The sequence below is a fragment of the Taudactylus pleione genome, unplaced genomic scaffold (genome assembly GCF_031769625.1).
Source record: "Taudactylus pleione unplaced genomic scaffold, aTauple2 ptg000278l, whole genome shotgun sequence".
NCBI lineage: Eukaryota > Metazoa > Chordata > Amphibia > Anura > Myobatrachidae > Taudactylus > Taudactylus pleione.
The window spans coordinates 5,256,869-5,269,594 of NW_028284680.1; the positions used below are offsets into that span (position 1 = coordinate 5,256,869).

The 12,726-nt window shown below is 49.3% G+C and overlaps 1 protein-coding gene across 3 annotated transcripts in view; it reads right to left on the bottom strand.

The window, feature by feature from the left end:
• Window positions 1–516: 516 nt before the first annotated feature.
• Window positions 517–12,726, bottom strand: part of ROBO3 (roundabout guidance receptor 3) — a 384,819-nt gene continuing 372,609 nt past the window's right edge. For all 3 annotated transcript variants that reach the window (XM_088481800.1, XM_088481799.1, XM_088481798.1), the window contains exons 27-28: window positions 10,762–10,913; window positions 517–1,252 (exon numbers count right to left, since the gene is read on the bottom strand). In XM_088481800.1, coding sequence (XP_088337926.1) covers window positions 1,241–1,252; window positions 10,762–10,913 — 164 coding nt within the window. In that variant the 3' untranslated portion in view covers window positions 517–1,240. The remainder of the gene's footprint in view (window positions 1,253–10,761; window positions 10,914–12,726) is intronic.

Genomic DNA, 12,726 nt, shown 5'->3' on the forward strand with positions numbered 1-12,726 from the left:
GCCTGCTGTCACCCCTATACTCTGCTATCAGGTCACACCCGGCCTGCTGTCACCTCTATACTCTGCTATCAGGTCACACCCAGCCAGCTGTCACCTCTATACTCTGCTATCAGGTCACACCCAGCCTGCTGTCACCCCTATACTCTGCTATCAGGTCACACCCAGCCTGCCGTCACCTCTATACTCTGCTATCAGGTCACACCCAGCCTGCTGTCACCTCTATACTCTGCTATCAGGTCATATCCAGCCTGCCGTCACCTCTATACTCTGCTATCAGGTCATATCCAGCCTGCTGTCACCCCTATACTCTGCTATCAGGTCACACCCGGCCTGCTGTCACCTCTATACTCTGCTATCAGGTCACACCCAGCCTGCTGTCACCTCTATACTCTGCTATCAGGTCACACACAGTCTGCCGTCACCTCTATACTCTGCTATCAGGTCACACCCGGCCTTCTTGCATATAAATGAGGCCCTATCCCGGCCAGAGCGCGATTCGTAATGAGGGACCTGCTGGAATGTTTAGCAAAAATCTTTATTTGTAGCATAGAAAATGTAATGTCCGGCCTATCACAAGTGCCGTCACAGGACGCGGCCTGCGCAGTGGAACAATGACACTCGTGGTAGACTAGAAGCTGTCGATCATACGGACGGTTCTCCTTAACTGCCGTCACATTAGGCTCCTCCTCCCGCGTGCTTCCGGTCATTTTTTTTTTTCTTTTAAATATGAACTTTTTGGGTGGAGAGACCTTTTTTGTCATCTGTAAAAAGCGGAACTTGTGTAACGGCTGAAGTCTCCTGTCGCCACCGTCATGTCCTGCCAGCTGCGGCCTGATTTCTGCGCACGTACACGGCAGGCTTTCTCCGGCTCTTATTCTGTGAGGGAGCCACATGCAACAAAGCCTTGTGCTTTTTCTGTCATGTCGTTCTGTACACGCATGAGTGCAAACATATCATACTTACTAGAAAACTTGGCACGTTCAAAACAGCAAAATCTTAATGTACAACTTGCTTTTCTCACTTTATAAATATAGTACGTTTCTCCAGTTTCCAGAAAGCCTGGTCCCAGGAAACAGGCGCATTATTTACACGGAAAATAAGAAAAAAAACAACAAAAGGTCCAGAAAAAGGTCCATAAATAACAATGGAAAATACTGGAAAAGTTTTAAAGTGTCTTTGACAAAATATTTCCTTATAGAAGGCGTTGGCAGGAAGCGTTGTGTCCCCAGCGGCCGTCTCTTCATCTCTTCTCCTGGGGGGGAATAACAGAAAGTGATCAGTCATTTCTCATCCCAGTTACAGAGGGGGGGGGGAGACTGAGAGATCACTGTGGTTATAGAGGGGGGGGGGGGAATGAGAGATCACTGTGGTTATAGAGGGGGGGGGAGACAAAGATCACTGTGGTTATAGAGGGGGGGGGGAGACTGAGAGATCACTGTGGTTATAGAGGGGGGGGGGGGGAGACTGAGAGATCACTGTGGTTATAGAGTTTAGCTCAGGACGTGATTTACGCCGAGTACGGTGAATACTGGTGAAGGGCGGCTACACTTGTATAACGGGAATGTGTGATATGCTGGTGAAGGGCGGCTACACCTATAACGGGGTTGTGTAATATGCTGGTGAAGGGCGGATACCCCTATATAACGGGAATGTGTGATATGCTGGTGAAGGGCGGCTACCCCTATATAACGGGGTTGTGTAATATGCTGGTGAAGGGCGGCTACACCTATAACGGGGGATGTGTAATATGCTGGTGAAGGGCGGCCACCCCTATATAACGGGAATGTGTGATATGCTGGTGAAGGGCGGCTACACCTATATAACGGGGATGTGTGATATGCTGGTGAAGGGCGGCTACACCTATAACGGGGGATGTGTAATATGCTGGTGAAGGGCGGCTACACCTATAACGGGGGATGTGTAATACAAGAGATAAGGTTGTAGCCGCCCTTCACCTGCATCTTACGGAGAGAGAAAAAGTGGATGGAGATAACTTTGGAGTCTATTTACTAAGCCTTGGAAGGAGATAAAGTACCAGCAAACCAGCTCCTAACTGTCATTTTTTCAGACACAGCCTGTGACATGACAGGAGCTGATTGGTTGGGACTTTATCTCCTTCCAAGGCTTAGTAAATAGACTCCAAAGTCCCAACCGATCAGCTCCTAACTGTCATGTCACAGGCTGTGTTTGAAAAATGACAATTAGGAGCTGGTTTGCTGGTACTTTATCTCTGTTCACTTTATCTCCTTCCAAGGCTTAGTAAATAGACCCCAAAGTACCATGCCAATCAGCTCCTGTCACTGTACAGGCGGTGTTTTTAACAAAAAAAAAACAAAAATGACAGCTAGGAGCTAATTGGTGGATACTTAATCTCTCTTCAAGGCTTAGTACATAGACCCCATAGTCAATGACCAAGATACAAGTCTGGCAGGTACATGTATGGGTGCTGCGTAGTCTGTATTATGTGATTATATGTATAATATCATTATCCTGATCATATTATATATATATATATATATATATATATATATGTTACAGTAGCCATCTTATCTCACTGCTTAGGACTGCAGACAGCAATGAGGTCACATCCCCCCATGTGGTGCCACCTAGGCCCATAGGGAACCATTGGATGCATAGTCACACCGCATTCATAATCTGGCTCCAATGGGGCAGAGATGGGACAGATCCATCATCATCGTCCCCAAGGAAAGCACAGGCCTTGTCCTGACCCTCCTCCCACTCTTTAGTGCTTCAGGCCTGAAACTTGGGGTACACAGAAGACCTTTAACCCCTGAGTCTCTGCTGCGGGTGTCCTGTCATTTGTGTATTTGTTATCGGCGCCTGTTTGGTTCTGTCTTGTTTGTATTTTATTTTTTTTTACTTTGTGGGTTAAATCAATATTCATCCTATCAAGTCACTAGGAACTAGAGACATCACGTGACACGTTCGTACTGATGTAACAGACATCTATATCATTAGTATTCCTTGTATAATGGCTTCCTCCTCTGGGTACGTAATGGGCACATCATTTAAAAGTCAAAAAGAAGTTAACAGGTTAATTCACTTGTGACAACTTTCTGATGCCCCCACCCAGTTCTGCTTCTGCTGCCAGTGGCAGAAAGCATTGATCGTTCTCCGTTATGATCGATAGAATGTTGCTGTCAGGAGTGATCCTGAAAGCCTCTGCGCTGCAGGAAAGCATAGCTTCCGAGCTGGTGCAGATGATTTATTTGGGGGTCCCATCTGCAGTACACAGTAAGGAGGAGCGTGATGCAGCGCGGACACTGAGGCGCTGTGACATCACGGTGACACTGTAATTCTGCAATAACCGTAAATCAGGGGGCAGCTGCCTGAATAGACGGAAACCTAAGAGGGGGCTTCTGGGGCCTGAGGGCAAAGGCAGATGAGATTACTACTAATTATCTGCGTTCTGCTGGACAGGGGGATCACGTTACCCATTGGTCGTCATTGAGATGTATAATGAGAAGTACAAGAATCCCAACACAACCTGGATACAACGTAACATGTTATACATTATTAGATGGCAAAAATCCAGTATATAACTGCTCCCTATAATGCAGAATTAAACCGTCTATCGGGGGAAACGGGAGATAATTGTAAGTGATCCGTCTGCTCTGAGCATTAAAACATCTTGTTACTAATCCCTGTTTCCCGGATAATTAAATTCCCAACTTTACGGCGTACTTTTAATTACTCCTGAAGGGTTACAGCCTGTAGCATTGTAATCTAATACCGTTTTTATTCTGTATCACATTAAGGGCCAATTTCACGAAACGGTGCTTTTATTGCAACAACTAAAATAGGGACTCCTGCAAACGTCAGGCTGCAGCAATGATGAGAACGTTTTGTGTTTTATGTGAAAACTTTAGGATTTGTGACCGTTGCACATTTTGTTTGTAAAATCTTCATCGTTGAGAGACGGCTTGTTCCAGGGAAGGGAGCTGGGTTTTCTTATTGTGTATCTCATGCACAGGCCAGCACCTGAATGCAGCTGGGTGAGAGTTCCCCCAATAACCTGATCCTCCCCAGCCAGAGATAAATCCATCACGTTCCCTGTCACCTACAGCAAGGGGCATGAAAAGCAAATATTTCACTTGGGAAACACAGGAGGTTTGTTTTCCGGAGCAGTGTGATTGGGTTTCCCAGCGTCTCTATGCCGGGAGATGCCCCCTAACTCTTAGGATCTTTTGAAGTTCATTTTGCTGAGATTTTAATGAAGATGAAAAAGGGTCTTTTTGCTGTTGGGAAAAGCGCTGAGTAACCCGAGCGCACAGACCATGTCCTGGAGCGAGGAGGCCGTAACCAGATCTGCTATTGAGTGCAGTCCCCTCCGCTACAAAGGGCTGGGGGCTTCTGTTTACAGCCCTGGTAAAGGACAAGGCCTGTCCCCTTGGATCCTATAGACACACACAGGCTAGATGTCAGCAGATAGCGGTGTCTCGCTATAGGTGACACAGAGGAAATCTGTCTATAGGACCTGTCACTGAGATACCCAGTGTGTCATTCTGTAGAACTGCTCCCTGCAATGTATCTCGTTAGAGAAAACCAATAACAGTGCCGAGAGCTTGTTATTTAATATGGGTGCTTCCATTAAGTAAATATTACACCCTACAGATTCACATAGATAAGAATCTATGTGGAAACCCCACATATAGGAGACCTAAAGTGACAGCAATGATACCTGTATCCTGCCCGATGTACATTCCTGAGTGAGTTACATGGAATGAATGAGCCACATTTCCCATTATTACTGAATAATATTATAGTGCTGAAAACAGAACAATACTTTTCATGTTATCAATCAACTCAAAGAGTTAAAGCTGATGAAACTCTGCACCAGTCTCATTCGTACTAATCGCATCCGCTGAGCAGCGAGAAGAGAGGAGACAACACATCGGCTGACTGAAACTGATTGTGAGAGCCGGGACGCACCTAGTTATTGTAATGTCACAGCTAGATATTATTACAGGAAGCCATGGTACGCATGATATAAGTGCACGCGCACAGGCTGGACCTGCTGGAAATAAAATGTGATTTTATACGTATGTTCATTGGGGAACACTGTAACACTCTGCCCTGGCTCCAGCGTAGCCTCTATGGCATCCAAATGTTCATTGTCCTCCCCCTCTATACCCCTGTAGACTGGCAGTAACTTATAGATGTGTCCACATACATCTATCCTCTATGCGCCACACATAATGCGGGAGCTCCGTGTGACTTGAGAGAGATAACATAATGAGAGAGAGAATAAAGTTCTACAACATGGACAAAAGGAATGAGAACCACGAGAAAGGAGAGACAACATATTTAACGTAAGTATAACAAGCCCATTTTTTGTTTCTTTGTTGAATCTTTAGAATTTAGCAAAAGTGTACTAAAGACCAAGTGGCACTGGACACAGCTGCTCAGCTGCGGCCCTGAGCTGCACCAACCAGGGAGGAAAAGGCTTACCTGAGCCAATGTAAACCTGATGGAATACCAACATTATCCACCTGGCAACGGTTTGATGCTTTGTTGCTGGCCTACCTCCAGTTTGCATCTTCAACAACCCAAAGGACATCTGCCATGCACAGTAGGTCCACACCTCCCAGGTCCTACAGAGAGAGAGGTCCACACCTCCCAGGTCCAACAGAGAGGTCCACACCTCCCAGGTCCAACAGAGAGAGGTCCACACCTCCCAGGTCCAACAGAGAGAGGTCCACACCTCCCAGGTCCAACAGAGAGAGAGAGGTCCACACCTCCCAGGTCCAACAGAGAGAGAGAGAGGTCCACACCTCCCAGGTCCAACAGAGAGAGAGAGAGAGGTCCACACCTCCCAGGTCCAACAGAGAGAGAGAGAGAGGTCCACACCTCCCAGGTCCAACAGAGAGAGAGAGAGAGGTCCACACCTCCCAGGTCCAACAGAGAGAGAGAGAGAGGTCCACACCTCCCAGGTCCAACAGAGAGAGAGAGAGAGGTCCACACCTCCCAGGTCCAACAGAGAGAGAGAGAGGTCCACACCTCCCAGGTCCAACAGAGAGAGAGAGAGAGAGGTCCACACCTCCCAGGTCCAACAGAGAGAGAGAGAGAGAGGTCCACACCTCCCAGGTCCAACAGAGAGAGAGAGAGAGAGGTCCACACCTCCCAGGTCCAACAGAGAGAGAGAGAGAGAGGTCCACACCTCCCAGGTCCAACAGAGAGAGAGAGAGAGAGGTCCACACCTCCCAGGTCCAACAGAGAGAGAGAGAGAGGTCCACACCTCCCAGGTCCAACAGAGAGAGAGAGAGAGGTCCACACCTCCCAGGTCCAACAGAGAGAGAGAGAGAGGTCCACACCTCCCAGGTCCAACAGAGAGAGAGAGAGAGGTCCACACCTCCCAGGTCCAACAGAGAGAGAGAGAGAGGTCCACACCTCCCAGGTCCAACAGAGAGAGAGAGAGAGGTCCACACCTCCCAGGTCCAACAGAGAGAGAGAGAGGTCCACACCTCCCAGGTCCAACAGAGAGAGAGAGAGGTCCACACCTCCCAGGTCCAACAGAGAGAGAGAGAGGTCCACACCTCCCAGGTCCAACAGAGAGAGAGAGAGGTCCACACCTCCCAGGTCCAACAGAGAGAGAGAGAGGTCCACACCTCCCAGGTCCAACAGAGAGAGAGAGAGGTCCACACCTCCCAGGTCCAACAGAGAGAGAGAGAGGTCCACACCTCCCAGGTCCAACAGAGAGAGAGAGAGGTCCACACCTCCCAGGTCCAACAGAGAGAGAGAGAGGTCCACACCTCCCAGATCCAACAGAGAGAGAGAGAGAGGTCCACACCTCCCAGGTCCAACAGAGAGAGAGAGAGAGGTCCACACCTCCCAGGTCCTACAGAGAGAGAGAGAGGTCCACACCTCCCAGGTCCTACAGAGAGAGAGGTCCACACCTCCCAGGTCCTACAGAGAGAGAGGTCCACACCTCCCAGGTCCAACAGAGAGAGAGAGAGGTCCACACCTCCCAGGTCCAGCAGAGAGAGAGAGAGAGAAGTCTACACCTCCCAGATCCAACAGAGAGAGAGGTCCACACCTCCCAGGTCCAACAGAGAGAGAGAGAGGTCCACACCTCCCAGGTCCTACAGAGAGAGAGGTCCACACCTCCCAGGTCCAACAGAGAGAGAGAGAGGTCCACACCTCCCAGGTCCTACAGAGAGAGAGGTCCACACCTCCCAGGTCCAACAGAGAGAGAGAGAGAGGTCCACACCTCCCAGGTCCAACAGAGAGAGAGAGAGGTCCACACCACCCAGGTCCTACAGAGAGAGAGGTCCACACCTCCCAGGTCCAACAGAGAGAGAGGTCCACACCTCCCAGGTCCAACAGAGAGAGAGAGAGAGGTCCACACCTCCCAGGTCCAACAGAGAGAGAGAGAGGTCCACACCTCCCAGGTCCTACAGAGAGAGAGGTCCACACCTCCCAGGTCCTACAGAGAGAGAGGTCCACACCTCCCAGGTCCAACAGAGAGAGAGAGAGGTCCACACCTCCCAGGTCCAGCAGAGAGAGAGAGAGAGAAGTCTACACCTCCCAGATCCAACAGAGAGAGAGGTCCACACCTCCCAGGTCCAACAGAGAGAGAGAGAGGTCCACACCTCCCAGGTCCTACAGAGAGAGAGGTCCACACCTCCCAGGTCCAACAGAGAGAGAGAGAGAGGTCCACACCTCCCAGGTCCAACAGAGAGAGAGAGAGGTCCACACCACCCAGGTCCTACAGAGAGAGAGGTCCACACCTCCCAGGTCCAACAGAGAGAGAGGTCCACACCTCCCAGGTCCAACAGAGAGAGAGAGAGAGGTCCACACCTCCCAGGTCCAACAGAGAGAGAGAGAGGTCCACACCTCCCAGGTCCTACAGAGAGAGAGGTCCACACCTCCCAGGTCCTACAGAGAGAGAGGTCCACACCTCCCAGGTCCAACAGAGAGAGAGAGAGAGGTCCACACCTCCCAGGTCCAGCCGAGAGAGAGAGAGAGAAGTCTACACCTCCCAGATCCAACAGAGAGAGAGGTCCACACCTCCCAGGTCCAACAGAGAGAGAGAGAGGTCCACACCTCCCAGGTCCTACAGAGAGAGAGGTCCACACCTCCCAGGTCCAACAGAGAGAGAGAGAGGTCCACACCTCCCAGGTCCTACAGAGAGAGAGGTCCACACCTCCCAGGTCCAACAGAGAGAGAGAGAGAGGTCCACACCTCCCAGGTCCAACAGAGAGAGAGAGAGGTCCACACCACCCAGGTCCTACAGAGAGAGAGGTCCACACCTCCCAGGTCCAACAGAGAGAGAGGTCCACACCTCCCAGGTCCTACAGAGAGAGTGGTCCACACCTCACAGGACATACAGAGATACTGTAGGTCTACACAGCCCTGATGACGTCCTCAGAGTGAAGAGACCCCTCTCCTTCTGGAGACTTACCCAGTTCTAAGCCAGAATCACAAAGTCCAGATTTAAGTGGAACTTGGAGACCACCTCGCACAGAAAGAAAAGTTTAGTCCACAGAACAGTCCTGTTTTCATGAAAGACGAGAAAGAGAAAAGGAAACCTACTTGATAGAGGCTCCAGGTGTGGGGAAAGCCAACAGGAAAGTGGCTTTCCAAGTAAGGAACTTCAAATCCACTGAATCCAAGGGAGGTTGCAGTACGGATATTAGCACCAGGTTCAGATCCCAAGGAGCAAGTGGGAGACGTATGGAGGCGACGCATGCATTACTCCCTGGAAGAAGGTCTGCACTTCTGGGGGAAAAAAAGGCCATTCTCTCTGAAAGAAAACTGGGGGGGATAAAACCCAAATCTTCAAGGAGCTTCTTCTAGAATAGCAGAAACATGGCCAACTGAAAAGATAAGGTAATGAAACACGTTCTTTCTTTAAAACCAGGAGATTAAAGTCCTCTGTGGTCATTTTAGGCTGAAACTGGCTCCCAAGGTTTGAGCATGGTGTGAAGCACTCTGCCAGAGAAGCACTGAGGATAATGGCTTCATCAGCCTTTCCATTAAAGCCAGCAGAGCTAAACATGAAGAAAGGGCCCCTGACATAACAGATCTAGTTTTGAAGGCAGATGCCATGATGGGCCCTCTGTCATGCTCAAGTTGTCTGTGTACCATGACCACCTTGGACAGTCAGCTACCACCAGAATCATCTGAACGCCCTCTCATTTTACCACCTTCAGTACCCACGGAAGCCCTGCAACCTGAGGGAAAAGGTAAATTGGTTGAATGTTCCAAGGTAACCATATGGCATCTGCTAACTCCACCTTCAGATTAGGGATTTCAGGATGGGTTGGCAGGAGCTGTCTGGCTTCTGGACCAAGAAGAGATTAGAGATATAAAAAATATCTCTTTTGGGACTGGACCACTACACCTGAGGTAATCCAGGACTGGTGCATGGCTCTGCCTCCAAGAAAGACAATGATAAAACAAATATCTGATCTCTCTGGCCATTAAGGAGATCTATGATGTAATCCTGTCTTCCAATTCCTCTGAGGTGAATCCTAACCACCAGTTCTGGAAGATGAAACAGGTAGGCGGCATGCCTGTCATGCCAAACGTTTGTCAGGTGGCTTTGGATGAACAAGTCTGCTATATTCTCTGCTGGCCTCCATGAGGAGTGGAAGATTGCCCTCTGAAAGTCTGACTCAGAGCTTTACCTGAGAAATGAAAGGAGAGAAGCCAAGGTCTATTAGGTCTGGGGGCTGGTAGAAAGGGAACTCTTTACCCCAGTGGGCAGGTAAATAATCGTATCCAGTTCAGGACAGAGTAAGACATCCCTAGAAAAATTTAAGATTCTTCTGGACTCTTGTCTCCCAGCTCCTGAGTGAAGCAGGCATGGCATGCCAAGAATACCGAGGCTGAAATCTTATGCCCCGTGATTAATGGGATGTTGGGATCTCATCCAGATACATCACGGTCAGAGTCTCCAGTCACCTCACCTTTTTCCTTTGAGGAAAACCTGAGTCTGATCCCATCCAAGCACTAAAGAACCCTCATGATCCTGACGCATCATCATTTTAGAAGTGATTGAAGATTCCATGATCCTTTCCAAAGATGATGAAAACTTAACCAAGCACTGACTTTGCCAGGCACTGAACCCAAGCTGGCTTGTCAGGTACTGTGGTGGAGGTCATGATGACTTTGGAGGGACAAGGTTCCCGGGCCAGTAATTACAGGTCCCTCCCTCCCGAAGGCATGTCCCTCTGTGGTACCCCTCCTCAGCCCACTCCAGGGATTCCAGAGCCGTCGTGGTGCCGGGAGTGCTACTGATAGTAAAAATAAAATAAATTCTAGAATAAGGTGAACAAATTAAAAAAGCTGCTGAAGCCAGACCTAAAAATCAGCGATCGGCTACAAGGATATGGAAAGAGAGTATCTCAACGTTTTGGAGTCAAATTGAAACGTGTCCTGTGCAGCACCTTTATATCTCGGTGTTCTAGTGTCCCCCACATGGATAGAAGAGAAGTTTGATGGAAGTACTTTGGGAGTCTGATTCCACATTTGGTCCAGGGGCTGAGGTTTCTGATACAGAACGTGTGACGGCTTGCATTGGAATTATAATACATAAGCACTAGTATACAAAGCTTTAATCTTACTGATTATTTCCTTCCTAAGATCACCTATTGCTTATCGACTTTTTTTTTTTTTTAGTGCTCCCATCCCAACAAATAACCAATGGGCAATGCTCTCCAGCAATTAACGCAGAATCCCCGCCATCTCCCCGGTAACGCACGCCACTCATCACTCTAACAGCCTAAGCAGTACCTCTTTCCGGTCTCCGGTTTTGCTTCTTCCAGAGGGGTGACCCCTGGATCCTGCTGACCCCCGAGAAGAGCCGCTTCCTGATGTGGAACAATTACTAGAGAGCTGACTCCTGGACAGGAAGTTGGGTTTACTGTATGGAATGATTTCTTCATCTAGATACAAGAACAGCAAGCATTATTTATGTCTAGAAAAACACTGCGAGCTGAGACAAGTCACCACAGAGCTGCGTATAGATAAATACTGCGCGCTGAGCCGCGTCACCACAGAGCTGCGTATAAATAAATACTGCGCGCTGAGACAAGTCACCACAGAGCTGCGTATAGATAAATACTGCGCGCTGAGACAAGTCACCACAGAGCTGCGTATAGATAAATACTGCGCGCTGAGACAAGTCACCACAGAGCTGCGTATAGATAAATACTGCGTGCTGAGACAAGTCACCACAGAGCTGCGTATAGATGAATACTGCGCGCTGAGACAAGTCACCACAGAGCTGCGTATAGATAAATCCTGCGCGCTGAGACAAGTCACCACAGAGCTGCGTATAGATGAATACTGCGCGCTGAGCCGCGTCACCACAGAGCTGCGTATAAATAAATACTGCGAGCTGAGACAAGTCACCACAGAGCTGCGTATAGATAAATACTGCGCGCTGAGCCGCGTCACCACAGAGCTGCGTATAAATAAATACTGCGCGCTGAGACAAGTCACCACAGAGCTGCGTATAGATAAATACTGCGCGCTGAGACAAGTCACCACAGAGCTGCGTATAGATAAATACTGCGTGCTGAGACAAGTCACCACAGAGCTGCGTATAGATGAATACTGCGCGCTGAGACAAGTCACCACAGAGCTGCGTATAGATAAATCCTGCGCGCTGAGACAAGTCACCACAGAGCTGCGTATAGATGAATACTGCGCGCTGAGCCGCGTCACCACAGAGCTGCGTATAGATAAATCCTGCGCGCTGAGACAAGTCACCACAGAGCTGCGTATAGATAAATCCTGCGCGCTGAGACAAGTCACCACAGAGCTGCGTATAGATAAATACTGCGCGCTGAGACAAGTCACCACAGAGCTGCGTATAGATAAATACTGCGCGCTGAGACAAGTCACCGCAGAGCTGCGTATAGATGAATACTGCGCGCTGAGACAAGTCACCACAGAGCTGCGTATAGATAAATACTGCGCGCTGAGACAAGTCACCGCAGAGCTGCGTATAGATGAATACTGCGCGCTGAGCCGCGTCACCACAGAGCTGCGTATAGATAAATCCTGCGCGCTGAGACAAGTCACCACAGAGCTGCGTATAGATGAATACTGCGCGCTGAGACAAGTCACCACAGAGCTGCGTATAGATAAATACTGCGCGCTGAGACAAGTCACCGCAGAGCTGCGTATAGATGAATACTGCGCGCTGAGACAAGTCACCACAGAGCTGCGTATAGATAAATACTGCGCGCTGAGACAAGTCACCGCAGAGCTGCGTATAGATGAATACTGCGCGCTGAGCCGCGTCACCACAGAGCTGCGTATAGATAAATCCTGCGCGCTGAGACAAGTCACCACAGAGCTGCGTATAGATGAATACTGCGCGCTGAGACAAGTCACCACAGAGCTGCGTATAGATAAATACTGCGCGCTGAGACAAGTCACCACAGAGCTGCGTATAGATAAATACTGCGCGCTGAGACAAGTCACCACAGAGCTGCGTATAGATAAATACTGCGCGCTGAGACAAGTCACCACAGAGTTGCGTATAGATCAATACTGCGCGCTGAGACAAGTCACCACAGAGCTGCGTATAGATGAATACTGCGCGCTGAGACAAGTCACCACAGAGCTGCGTATAGATGAATACTGCGCGCTGAGACAAGTCACCACAGAGCTGCGTATAGATGAATACTGCGCGCTGAGACAAGTCACCACAGAGCTGCGTATAGATGAATACTGCGCGCTGAGACA